The sequence below is a fragment of the Lithobates pipiens genome, unplaced genomic scaffold, assembly GCF_037356315.1.
Source record: "Lithobates pipiens isolate NorthernLeopardFrog02 unplaced genomic scaffold, aLitPip1_a1.2 Scaffold_16, whole genome shotgun sequence".
Taxonomy (NCBI): Eukaryota; Metazoa; Chordata; class Amphibia; order Anura; family Ranidae; genus Lithobates; species Lithobates pipiens.
The window spans coordinates 500,919,406-500,933,959 of NW_027507748.1; the positions used below are offsets into that span (position 1 = coordinate 500,919,406).

At 43.1% G+C, this 14,554-nt stretch overlaps 1 protein-coding gene across 1 annotated transcript in view; it reads right to left on the reverse strand.

The window, feature by feature from the left end:
- Positions 1 to 2,945: 2,945 nt before the first annotated feature.
- The window catches only part of UCHL3 (ubiquitin C-terminal hydrolase L3), a 91,751-nt gene continuing 80,142 nt past the window's right edge, over positions 2,946 to 14,554 (reverse strand). The window contains exons 7-8 of the mRNA XM_077484473.1: positions 6,643 to 6,701; positions 2,946 to 3,911 (exon numbers count right to left, since the gene is read on the reverse strand). Coding sequence (XP_077340599.1) covers positions 3,828 to 3,911; positions 6,643 to 6,701 — 143 coding nt within the window. The 3' untranslated portion in view covers positions 2,946 to 3,827. The remainder of the gene's footprint in view (positions 3,912 to 6,642; positions 6,702 to 14,554) is intronic.

Genomic DNA, 14,554 nt, shown 5'->3' on the forward strand with positions numbered 1-14,554 from the left:
GGCCTGGAAAGAGGTTACTAAATGGCTTGGTGAGACGGTAACAGTCTCTCCCCACACTCCGCTCTGGGGAAACCCTTCTTTGCCACATCTCAAGTCTATACCGGACCCCCAAGTCTGGGCTAGATTTCAGATCACCAAACTAAAACACATTGTAACCGGAGGGAGAATTCTTCCCCTGGCAGAACTCAAGCAGCAATTTAATTTGCCACTGTGGATGTACTTCAGGTACATGAAACTTAGTCATGCCACAATGCCAGTTTCCTGGGGGGGGGGGGGGGTTGTCCTTTGCTGTGCACTCGGTCGAACCCCTCCTAACAGCAGCTGAGATCGACCGTACGTTGTCCTCCATATACCTGAGACTTGTACAGCTGGGTTGTTTGGGGTGTGGCGAAAAGATATTCCTGCTCTGAAGGACGAGGACTGGGCTGAGGGGCTACAGAAATGCATTCCACTTATGATATCAGCCAGGGACCATTTTGTCTAGCTTAAATTTTTACAGAGTGTACTACACTCCCCTCAAACTGTCCAGAATCTACCCGGGAGTGGTGGAGACTTGCCCCAAATGCAGGCAGTCGGTGGGTACCTTTAGCCACATGGTGTGGGAATGTGCTCTTATCCGGATGTTCTGGTAGACAGTGATTGCTGAAGTGAATAGGGTTGAAGGCCTATCTCTGGACAATGACCCCTAGATATTTCTATTAGGCATTACTGATAATCTGAATACTACCAAATATACAGGGCTATTTGATTTCTACACGGCCTACTATGCTAGGAAAACAATGTCCAAGTGGAAGCTCTCAGAACCCCCACAACTTCAGGCATGGAAGGCAATTATAAACTCGGTACTGCCCTTATATAAACTTATGTATATGGGATGCAATTGCCCCAAAAAATTTGAAAAATGTGGGCGTCTTGGGTCCAGGTGAGGCATATAACGGCCTAGAGAGACCTGACCAAATAAGCAGGGACAAATCACGTGTGACAACTGGAATAACATGACAAACATCTGAATAGGGCATGCAAGTGGTCGGCTGGGGTAAACCTCCATCTAGGGCCGCTACGCTCATCTCTCGCCCCGCTCTCATTTTCCATTACTTCTCCCCTCCCTGCATCCTTCTCCCCTTCCCCCTCTCTCCTCCTCCCCTATCTGGGGTCATGTAAACATGAATGCAGACACACAACGTTTATATAAACATGGCTTCGACCACAAAGTTAAGTGTATTGCACAGCAGTTTGCATTGGGCTGAGAGTGATAATTAGCAGAGAACTTGGAGGTGAGGGTCTGGTAGGACTACAGGGGATTATGTATGTCAGCACTAACTTTGTTGAGCGATTACTTTCTGTAATACATATATACTGCTCTCATGTATAACATTGCATAACTTTAATAAACATTCCTTCTGTTAAAAAAACAAAACCCAGTAATATGAAAATTGTTCATCCAGCCCCCCCCCCCACCACACACACAGAGCATATAAATCATTTTTTTTTACATTAAAATGATGCTACTATATACCTTTTTGGATGATCTGTATATGTATACCACAATTACCTGATGAACTGCAGAGTTTTCCCAGTGCTGAGAGTTCAGTTAGGAGATCTCCACTACAGCCTGTATACACGTCCACATGTGTGATGCCAATATCATGTGACCTGGCTAGCTCTGATCAAGAAATAACTGTTCTCTCCAGCATAAAAGACACAACTGAGCATGTGCAGGTCAGCTACTCTGCCTGTGTTAGCTGGTCTTCCCCAGATATACAGTGCAGGGAGTGAAGGATCTGTGCATAAAGGATAACAGACATTTATTTTATGCAATGCAGATGATTAACCACTTAAGTTCCACAGTGAGTATATGAAGCATGCTATGCTGCATATACAGACTGATTTTACTGTTGTGGGTTTAGTAACACTTTAAAATGATTTTGTAGATGCAACAGAACGCAACTTTACTAGATATTCCCATATTTGTATCACCATGGACACTTTCCTTTGGATAGATGAACCTGTGCAGTACTGTGTACCCTTATAGTACAACTTTCACATAATACACAACCAACCAGGAAAGACGTAAAACAGATAATGCATGCCAGTGTACAATATATAATGTAATAGCTTCATACTCTCAAAGTGACCCTAGTAGAGATGGACTATGCTCCCTAGCTCCCTTGTTACCTCCACCAATGGACTTCTCCAGAGCATCTCCCATCCTCTGGAACTCCCTGCCCCAGTATGTCCGTTTAGCTTCTATACTGTCCGCCTTTAGGCAATCCTTAAACATTTTTTTCAGGGAAGCCTATCCCCACCTCGAACTAAGAACTGTACTTGAATCATCTCCATCAGATCACCTGCAGCTATTCCCTTTTGTACCTCCCCCCCTGTTTAGAGTACAAGCTCTATGAGCAGGACCCTCCTATTCCTTCTGTACTAAACTGTAATGTAATTGTACTGTCTCCCTTTAGATTGTAAAGTTTGTTGTGACTATCTAAATCTTGCATAATATTCACATATAAAAAGGCAGACTATCTACCAAACATGGGGTAGTAACGTGACCAAAACAGCTTACCTATAAAATCCTTTTCTTTTGAGGTACATCATGGGACACAGACGCTGGCACACCCTAGACCAGACTTTCTGACAGACCCCTGCTACACGGCCACTCACAGGCAAGCTCAGTGTGCTGCTGCTTCACCTCCCCCAGATCTTATGCAGCTAAGAACAGAGGGAATGTGATCATTTATATATAAAAAAAATGTATGTTTTTTTGCTTTTTATATCAATACAAAATGTTTTGCCTTTCATTTCTATTTTAAACTTTATGGATTGTTTTACAAGATGATTATTTACAATCACATTAAGACTTGTAAAAAATTATAAGTATACAATTCTAACACATGCTTTGCACTGTGGAACACCCAAAGGAAACAATCACTGCACAACTCTACTGAATTTCAAATTTGCACCTTTAATAAATGGTCATTTAAAAGAGCATACAGAATAGGAACATATGCTGAGCACCAAACAGCCAAAACAAGGTAAGTTGCACCTCACAACAGCTAAACATCAGAAACTAAGCACATTAACAGGGCTAAAATTTCAATAATACAGGACCTTTCCTGTCTTCAAAAGGTATAAGGTTTGGCAATTGTTAGAAGTCTGCAGTGTTTAAAAGATCTTGAATTCATTAACCTACATGGTGTACCTATGCAGGCCCTCTGGGAAAATCAAACAGTTAGCAACTACTGTGATGTCAGTAAATTGAAAGGTTGCTATGGTTATGTACTTTGAACATTATTTCAGCTCCTTGTGTTGCTTACTAAGTAAGCCTAATTGTGGTAAAACTGACACAATTTGACAAACTTTCTTTACTGCAGACATAATGCTACAATGGAGAAAGGAGGTAGACACTGAAATGAGGTGTCCTGCAATTGGAAAAAAATAAGCTCCGACTACCATTCTAGTCGTGCCCTTGCTTTATCAAACTGACAGGCTAAACCAGACACTTGGAATACACCAAAACCTTTACAAATGGGGAAAAAAAAAAAAAATCACTCAATTTTCCCCATTTTGTAGCATTTTATATATTGACCAGTTCACTTGGCAGGTTTACTGGCATCATCCCATAAAATCTCAAATACAGCTTAGCTGAGAGAACTAAACAGTAATAGGAATTCACCATAGAGTGTCAAGACTTGGCAAATGTTTATTAATAACAATGAGAAATTGCATGAATAAAAAAAAAAAAAAAAAAAAAAAAAAAAAAAAAATCACTTGTCACGTGGCTTTCTTTTCAAGTGTTATTGGGCAGTTTAATGGTCCAAGCTTCATCATAATTTAGAGAAAGCCACCAAAGTAAACCTCAGTTCATCTGGATCACGTTGCATAAACTTTTTACAAACTTCAATAGCATCCTAAAGGGCAGAACAAGGACAGAAAAAAACATCAGAACATACATTTAATATCAAAAGGAGTTAAACATACTGTACTGTAGGATTAGTCACTTGATAAAAATATACATCCGTGGCTCATAAAATATCAACAGGAGTGCCTATTCTCTGCAGAGTTCAAACGTCTTTAGAAAAAAAAAAAAAAAACATTTAAAAAGAAGCTTTTTCAGCTCATGGACAGATTGTTTCAATGGGGATGATTGACTTTATAGTCTTTTCATCTCCTATAATTTGTGAGCCAATAGTGCATTGCTGGCAAAGGTTTATCTGTTCTCATTGTACAGCCTGAGGTGACATTACATGGATGAAGTAACTAAACACAAAAAAGCTTTAGGAATTCTGTAATTACAGTTCTATCACAAAACCTTTGGTCTGCTGGAAGCCATTAAAAGGAATGTTATAGTTTCAGTCTCAGCTGCTGTTTATAATGGCAGTGAGATACTAGTTCTCAGTTCCAGCAAAGTTTTAAATTTTGCCAATTTCAAAGTAAAACTATAAGCAAAATATATTTTTCTCCCCATTTAGGATAGAGTAAAGATATCCCCCATTGGGGACATTTGACGTCACTTCCTTTCCCATAGTCAAAACAGGAAGAGGAAATCCCTGAAAATTAAAGCGAAGTTCCAACCAAAAGTGGAACTTCCGCTTTTTTGACTCCTCTCCCCTCTGGTGCCACATTTGGCACCTTTCGGGGGGGGGGGGGGGGGGGGGAGTGGATGCCTGTTATTTACAGGTGCCATTCCACACTTGCAGGAGACCGGGCCACGGCGAAGTACATCAGCAATTCAGCCCCCCTCCTTCTCCCTCCCCTTCTGCTGGGCCAGTGAGAGTGCAGCATGCATGCACAGTAGGGGCCCAGCTGTGAAGCCGAAAAGCTACACTGCCGGGTTCCCTTATCAGCAATGGCGGTGGCAGCACCCGACCAGCCGATGTAAACATCGGCTGCGATGCCGATATCGCTGGATTCCAGGACAGGCACGTGTCCTAATGTTAAAAGTCAGCAGCTGCAGTAAAGTGGTTGTTGAGGAGCTAAAAGTGCTGGTGGGGGACCTGATAAGTGGAGGATCAGGGCGGCTCTGTGCACAAACATTAAAAACATTGTTTAGATGAGAAGGTTTAATTGTATAAAAATATTGAACCTATGGCATTTTATAGTAGCACTAAACTGTACGGCCTCATACATAACAAGGCATTTTCCTTATTTCCTCTGACACCCCAGTCACACCGAATGCATCATTGAAATCATGCTACTTCACTCAAAGTACCATGATTTCAAAGTAGCAATTCATTGCTACTTCAGGTGTGACTTGGAAGACATCTGTGCGACTTCATGCACAGATATCTATGCAAGTCGCACCTGAACGTGCAAAAAGTAGTGTAGGAAGCCGCACTGATTTGACCGCTTCTAATGTGGACAATAAGGTGCGACTTGTCATACAATTTGAAAGTGTCAAATCACATGACAAGTTGCAACGGTGTGACCAGAGGCTGAATGCCAAATTCATGTAAAAGTGGTGCTTAACCATTTGAAGACCACAATACGTTGCGGTTTGCAAGTGGTTCACCGGGATTATGGCTTAAGCCATCAACCATAACTTTTTTTTTTCAGCTGGCCTTCTCATGAAAGTGGTCCCTGTGGCTCAGTAGCTGCTGGATTGCTTTCAGAAGTAGCGGGAGGGGACATCCACCCCCTCCTCACTTGCAAGGGTTCGGCTGACCGATCACAGAGGCAGAAAGAAACCAGATCATCTCTGATCGCTTCTATGGCTTTGGAGGACCGGAGCGACTTCAGGACATCACTACCGGTCTAGGACGGAAGTAAACGAAACCTCTTTGTTTAAGCAAAAGATCACTTTTCTTTTTTTTTTGGCTCTTTTGCTTTTGAAAAGGAAAAGGAGAGAAAGGAGGACCTGTCATCCTGGTTTATATTACAAAGGACGTTTAAATTCCTTGTAATGAAAAAGTGATAAAAATATATTAAAGCACCCTCATTCCTCCATGCTCACGTGCAGACGCAGATACCCAAGTCGTGGATGTATATGTAAACTGTGTTTGCACCACACATCTGAGGTATCGCTGAATGTTAGAGCGAGAGCTACAGGTAAATCTGTAAAAAAAAAAAAAAAGTATCGTAGCTTGTAGCCATTCCACGAGCGGGTGCAATTTTAAAAGTGTGAAACGTTAGGTATCTATTTACTAAGCATAATATCTTTCATATTTTACAAAAAAATTAGGTATGTCTTTTTTTTTTAAATTCATTAAAGTGTATTTTTTTTAAATTGCGTTTGAAAAAACAGCTGCGCAAATACTGTGTTACATAAAGTGTAACAATCGCTAATTCTCTAGGGCAGCGATGGCGAACCTTGGCACCCCAGAATTTTGATTGACTTGGCAAAACAGGTGTCTGTGGGGATGCTATAGATTATAGCAAACATAGTAACTTTGGGGGAGAATTGGGGGGAGAGAAGGCAACATGAATTGGTCAAGGAGTAAGGTCAACATTCTGCTCAATATTCTACATACCGTAGATTATTGCCATTCTCTGCATTTAGGCTTTTATATTTTGCCACAACCTTTTTAACTTTGGAGGGAAACATCTACCTATTGCTACAGACATCTTGGTGTTAGGCGAAGAATCAAACTATAGAAGACAATTTTTTTTCCTACAGAAATTTAAGTAACATGGTGTGCTTACTTCTAAGAATGAATCTTCACAAGTCTGTCCATGGTTTACTGGAAAAGGCTTAGACCCATCTATAAAATAAAATCAGACAGCTGTTGTCATTTTCCCTTTCTCGGATAACCTTGCTGACACCAATGGATAAAAGACTACAATATGGTTATTTGAAATAGCATGTCAAGTGCATACTCTTAAATGGGTTGTCACGTGAAATCTAGTGTGTGCTCTGTGTGGTAACTAGAAAGCTACCAGCATTACCCATTAGAACGACACAGGCACTCTCACCCTGCTGCTTGCACTGTCTCAGCAGCTGAAATCCTGCTCAGATATGACGCAGCCCCTTTAGAACTTAGCTGCAAGATACAACATTTGCATTTTCCTAGATGTGAAATCTTAGACTGCAAGCAAGCATAAAATATCAGCATACAAGCATATATAAAACAGGGCCTCTACATAGTGCCACACAGGGGTAGAGAGGTCCACTCTGAGGTTAAAGTGGGGAAAAAAAAACAAAAAAAAAAACCTACTCATAGGGAGCTGCATCAAAACCCTATATGTTGCCAGGTGGGAGAGAGACTAATGCCTCTCCTGGCTTGCCTTCTTATAAAGCATCCTGGTTCCATCTCTTCCCCAGGTAGGTGGTGCACATGCAATCGGTCAGTCACATGATGTAAAAGAAAGTAGGATTCATCAGACCAGGTCACCTTCTTCCATTGCTCTGTGGTCCAGTTCAGTTAAATAAAGTGCATCAATCTTCCTCTGTAAACAAATCTTCCTCCATGGTGCTCATACCCTTTGTGTGACCATCACCTAAGCACTCCAGCAACTCACCAGAGTTAATGATAATGCTGCCGCTTAATAAATACTATAGCACAGGATCAGCTCATCAGCCACAACAGGATTCCAAATATTTATCCCAGAGTTTGCAGTCTGTGTAGTGCTGCCGAGGCCAAGCCCGGCTTAAAGAGGAAGTAAACCCTGTTAAGTTTACTTCCTCTTTTATTCCCTGCAAAGGTAAAGCATAATGGACTACTATGCATCGCATTGTAGTCCATTATGTGTCACTTACCTCACACAGGAGCCAGCGAAGTCACCGCTGTCTCCTGTAGTCCGGCGCATCCATCTTCTCGGTGGGTCTCGCTGCTCCGCCTCTGTCATTCGGCGAACCTGCGATGATGTCACTCCAGCGCAGGTGCACGGGAGCCGCCACGCACGGCATATCACCGTTGACGGCGGCGCGCTCAGTGCGCCGCTGTCTGCGATGCCTGTCTTTCGGCAAATATCTCCTAAACCGTGTAGGTTTAGGAGATATTTCTTGGACCTACAGGTGAGCCTTAAAGGGGTTGTAAAGTAAAAAAAATTATTTTTTTAAAATAACAAACATGTCATACTTACCTCCACTGTGCAGCTCGTTTTGCACAGAGTGGCCCCGAACCTGCTCTTCTGGGGTCCCTCGGCGGCTGTCTCTGCTTCCTCCCGCAGGTGCTTCTCACGTTAATGCGAGCTCCCTCGCATTGGTGAGAAGCACTGCGGGCGCGCTCCCGTGATACAGCCGGCGGCTACAGCCGCTCGCTGTATCACAAGGCCCCGCCCCCCAGCGCGCTGCGTCATTGGATGTGATTGACAGCAGCGCGAGCCAATGGCTGCGCTGCTTTCAATCCATCCACTCCAGCCAATCAGCGGCCAGGCTGAGCGGCGAAGAGGACGGTGGGGGCGAGCGCGGGATTTTCGAGGGGTCAGGTAAGTAAAACGGGGGGACTGGGGGCGCCGGCAGTGTGAGATGTTTTTTCACCTTAATGCATAGAATGCATTAAGGTGAAAAAACATTTACCTTTACAACCCCTTTAATCTAGGCTTACCTGTAGGTCAAAGTTTGTTGTAAGGGTTTACAACCACTTTAAAGCACATCTTCACTGCATCTCAGCACCACAAGCCTAAAAAATCTCTTAAATATATTTGTAATATTCAAAACAAACCACCCCTTCCATTGTCTATATGCTTTATTTTGGTGAGAAATCACTTTGAAAAACAACCTCATAACATTTCTGGCAAAAGGCAAAGAGAAATTATTAATGTAGCCTTTACTTCCTGGAATCAATCTGCCCTTAGCAGAAGCATGCAGGCAGGAGAGATGGGGGGGGGGGGTTGGGGTTGGGGAGACAGGATACCCGTCTGACGGGTATACTTTCCCACTTCTGGGAGCTTCAGCCACGGCCATTGACATCATGGCTGGGGCTCCATCCTCCTCCCTCCCCTGTCGCTGAGGCCTGTAGGAGAGAGGAGCGGGCCTCACAAATGCGCAGTAGAGTTTCCGGCGTGAAGCCGATGCGCAGTAGGGTTCCTGGCATGAAGCAGAAAGGCTACACTGCCGGGTACCCTTACCAGCAATGGCGGTGGCAGCACCAGACAGCTGATGGAAACATCAGCTGTGGTGCCGACATTATTGGACTCCAGGACAGGTAAGTGTCCTATTATTAAAAGCCAGAAACTGCAGTATGTGTAACTGCTGGGTTTTAATTTTTTTCGTTTTTTCTTTAAGCTGTGCTGGCCCCAGCTGCATTACGCAGACTGCAAGCTCGAGGATAAATACATGGAGTCATGTGGTGGCTGATGAGCTGATCCTGTGCTATAGTATTTAATAAGAGCCAGTTTTATCGTTAACTCTGGTGAGTTGCTAGAGTGCATTGATGAAGTCACACAAGGGGTGTGAGCACCATGGATAAAGATTAATGTTTGTTTACAGCGGACCCTTTATTGGATACTATAATGGATGTCATGATTATAAGAGCACTTTGAGCGCTTCATGGACTATGTTCACGTTTCTGAATTTTTAAAAGTACACATTTCTTAAAGTTTTACTAAGCCCAGTACCCGACATTCACTATATCTGGTCTCCTCCCACAGTACACAAAACATGGAAAAGTATTTAGCTGTTAATATTTACTAAAATAATTGCCTTCTCATAAGCAGTATATAGCAGTCTTGTGACTTCTATCAGTGTCTGGTTAAACCTTGTAGGAGGAGATTTCATTCTCCTCCATCGTATGAGGCTACATGACCCGACTCTGTCTGGACAGTGCTGATCCCATGAAAAAACACTCTAGCAATACACATCAAATTAAGCATGTGCATAATGCCCCAAGGCTCTCTCTATGGCAGTTAGATTGGGGACAGTAAAAAGGGAGGATCAGGCAGCCTTTTTACACAATGCACAGGATTAACCCCTTAGGTTCCACAGTGAATACAAAAAGCATGCTTTACTGCATACTGACAGATTTTACTGTTGCAAGTTAAGCAACACTTTAAATTTATGTATTTTATAAATGGATTGATGACAAAAACAGTATGCATTTGATTCACATAAAAAGGTGCTGTCACATATAAATTTGCAAGACTTTATACATAGCATACTGGATACATCAAAGAGCAGCTTGGCTTCAACCAATAAAAATATTGGACCTCAAATCAGGGGATCCATTGAAGCTTACACCATTCGTTTTTCAAGCTCTGGCACTTCATACTGATAGAATATACACACAGTATATTGAACAAGAAATTACAAAAGTAAAAGTGTTTAAAAAATTCATGATAGAACATATAAGACATAAAATAGGGTCACTCAGATAAAAGCTTGCAAGCAGCTATACATAAGCCGATATATATAAGAGCTAGCTGTAAACATTAGACACACTCCCAACATAAATGTGCAAAACATATATGTCAAAAATTATTTCCAAGCTAATACGTGTTCCTATATAGACAGTCCAAATCCATTAAACGAACAAGGGCTTCAGTGCATGGATAACGGCTAAAAAAAAAAAAAAAAAATATAGGATTTTTGTACTCGCCGTAAAATCCTTTTCTCTGAAGTTTACTGACTGACACAGCTCCATTAATCTTGACCATATGGTTGTTACATCACCTCCAGGAGAGGACTAGGCAGAACATGTTATACATGTGAAAAAACAGAACTTTACAGTTCCGCCAGGGGGCGGTCCCTCCAGTAACAACCCCTCAGCCTGCTTCCCACAGCTTAGTACGTCAACAAGCAGTATAAAACAAACCAAAAGGAGAGGAGGGTGCTGTGTCAGTCAATGAACTTCCAAGAAAAGGATTTTACAGAGTACAAAAATCCTATTTTGTCTTTCGTTCACCGACTGACACAACTCCATTAATCTTGACCATAGGGAAGGGTAGATCCGTCAAGGCTTTTTTAGATGCCTGGTCCGCAGACCAGCATTTTAGCCAAATCAGGCACCTCAGTACCACTGCTGACACTGAAGCCCTGGATAGCAGGGGAAGCGTATCCAGGGCCGTGTCACAAACCTACTTAAGGCAGTGCACTAACTGGTCTGCTAGTTCCATGCAGACAGGAGTAGCCTGCTGCTTCTCCAATTCGCAGTGCAATAGCTTTGCCCATTCAGTACGTTTCTGTGACACAAGTGCTGTGGCCAGTAGTGGTCACATTGCGGTCCCCACACACAAACAAGGAACGGGCCCCTGCCTCGGCCTTCCTGTCAGTAGGGTCCTTAAAAGCAAGAGTCCCATCTACTAGGATCATGGTTACTTTATTTAACCTGGATACTGGGGGTCCACGACCGGTGGAGTCAACCATTTTTTTACGGAAACACCTTTAGGTGTACAGGCTGGCTTACGGGACCCAAGAGGGACCTGCTGTATCCTGAATTTTCAGGGTATTACACACAGCTGTGATAAGTGCTCCAACTAGTGCTTTGTCTTGGGACTCATCCTCACTGTCCAAGTGGTCCTGGTCAGCGTCATCTGAAGCAACAGAGCAGGGGTGCCAGCATCAGCGGGGCCAGAGTCTGCGTCAGAGCTTTCCCTGGAGGACGGGGGCCCACTTTTTACCACCTTTGCCCCTGCACACCGCCTCCATCTTGGCACTGAATGTTTCAAGGAGTGCCGACAAAGTGTCCAAAGGCACTGCACTGTTTGCAGATGAGTCGGTTGCAATTGCAGGGAGTTTAGGGAAGGAAACACCAGTTTCTGAAGCCATGCTAACCTACCCTGTCTGCCACCCTTGGGAACTTAGGACAGGTGCACAGTCCCACCCTCCTAGCTGCTGCAGACTGAGGGGGCCCCCACCGCAGGACTCCCCACCCTGACTGAGTTCAGCGCCGTTCAGCTACAAGTGCCTGTGTCAGCTCCCAGGTGTCCCGTGTGAGAAACCGCGCTGTTCTGAGCAGCAGGGACCAGCACTGAGCATAAAAACCCTGCTGGACTAAAACAAAATGGCTGCCCTGTATAAAGGACATAATCACAGAGAAAAGTGCCGCCAAGCTACAGAAAAATGGCCCCTCACCATGCTTTCCATTAAGGCGCGCCAAAAATGGCTGACAAACAACTGTACAGTTGGTGATCACGCCATGGCGATCAGCACATGGAGACCTCCAGACACCCAGCGGGGAGAACACTCAGAGGACACCCAGGGACACAGCCACCCAGTGCAGCCCCCCATGCAAGGTGAGAGCCCCGCAGGGGACCCCTGGCTACAGGTACACACACCGTTCAGCAGCCCATCATGCAGCATCCCCCACGGGGGGGGGGGGGGGGGGGGAGGAAAATAGGGAGAGAAGAGAGGGACCCCCAAATCGACCTCCCAGGGTAAGCTGTACTTACCATCTGGACGAGCTGGGGACATCCCATCATAGACCCACTCTCCGATCAGTACAGGGTGGCTGCTGGCCACGGCACACTGTGACAATGACATCAGTAGTCCAGTCATATGTGTGCCCCAGAGCGTTTCGCTCACCGGCCGCCCCTGGAGCCAGAGGGGCATGTCGTGGCTGACCCAGCGCGTAGCTAGGGCCTGCACATGCTCGATGGCCAGGCTGGGGAGACTGCAAGGATACAATTATCCAGCCTGTCACCCAGCCTGCTGTTGATAGTAGATCACAGGGTCTAAAAATCTTGCGCAAAAGGCAAACTCCAGCAAAAAAATCCCAGGACCGTTGGTCCTGCAGGGATCTCCTTCACTAGGCAGAAAAAAACGGAGCTGCAGGAAGCAGGCTGAGGGGTTGTTACTGGAGGGACCGCCCCCTGGACGGAACTGTAAAGTTCTGTGTTTTCACATGTATAGCATGTTCTACCTAGTCCTCTCCTGAAAGTGGAGTAACAACACTATGGTCAAGATTAATGGAGCTGTGTCAGTCAGTGAACGAAAGATAAATTTCCTTTCCTCTTCACACAATCTCAAACGCGCTAGTGATAGTTCACATCAGTGCTCCCCCCCCCATTAGGTATGTGCTCACCTCGGGTGATGTGACCTCACATTTAAGTTTGGTCAAAAATGTCTCCCTGGACTAATAGAGCACGTCTTCCTCCCTCACATCCTGTCAGTGTCTATCAGCCATTGCTCAATGTATATATGAAAAAGAGGAGCTCCAAATAGTGCTTAGATCTTTAAAACCATAGGTTTTATTAAAATGCATAAATCACACTCATATTTAATGGGTGCTCCAGTGTACAAACTGTCTACAGCGTATATTAGATAAAATCCATGGCACTGTAACAACTCCCTGCTGCTCCAATGTATGTCTCAGCGTCTCGTCATACCATCTGCCCGTCACAGGGTCTTCCTCAGGGGGAATTGCGTGAAGATAAAAAGGAAGTTTTTTTAGCCATTGTCCGTGCACCGAAGCACTTGTTCATTTAATGGATTTGGACTGTCTATATAGGAACGTTTATTAGCTTGGAAAGAAGTTTTGGCACATATATTAGCACTTTATTCATTCACTTAATTTCTTTAAAAAAATGCATGTTAAGAGTATTGTGGCATGTTATATATGTTCACTATATGTTTATAATTTTTGATCATTGTTTTTTTTTTTTAAAGAGCTACACACAGCGCAGCATATTTTATTGCTAATATTTGTCTTATATTTCCCCTCTATCAAAAGCATTCGAGTCCCGACGGTGAGTTTTCTTATTTGCACCAACATCCACCTTTTCAGAACCAGCTTGGGACATGATTGCATGGTTCTTGAAGAATGGGACACACCCTGAAAGCTTGTCCAGAAAATGTGGATGTTAGTGCAAATGAATAAAAAAATATCACAGGCAGTACCCTAGTTCTTGTTGCATATGCGCCAATATGGTTACAAGTTCCCTCTATCAGAATTTGGTGCACTTTGAAGGAGGTTGTGGATAAGACAACTGCTTGAAAAACTATATAAATTGGCTATACATGTTTGCTCATTTTAAATGGTTTTAAAACACACATTTGTGGGCTAGTTTGGTTTAAATCAAATCTCTAAAACAGCCCAAGTCTACATCTCTTTGGTGAACACCCTGCCAGTGTCCTAAATAATGCTGACACTATCCAATTTCTTACTTCAGCTCCTGATTTAATCATTGCATTCTAGCTGAACCACCTGTGCTGAAACAATGAGGTCCTTAAAATCAGGTCAGGGTCTCTATTTTAACACAAATAGCTCATTTATAAAAAGGTAACCATTAGACCACTTGTACTCACAGGAAAGAAAACCCATTCAATGAAGAGCTATACTGCCTGAACAATTGCTCTGTTCTCAATAATCCAAAATGCAGAAGAAAAAAAAATAGGCTGATTTTATTATATTATATTATATTAATATATATATATATATATATATATATATATATATATATATATATATATATATATATATATATATATATATACATATATACATACACACACATTTTTATATACATCACCATTTTTTGAGGTAAATATATTTCTAAAGATGCTATTTGACATGTGGATAACCCATGCTATACATACATACCAAACCAAAACAAATACGTTTAGAAATTAAGTTATGTGTAATAAAATGGAATGACACAGGAAAAGTACTGAACTGACATTTAATACTTTGTACAAAATCCTTTGTGGGTAATAACAGCTTCAAGATGCCTCCTGTAT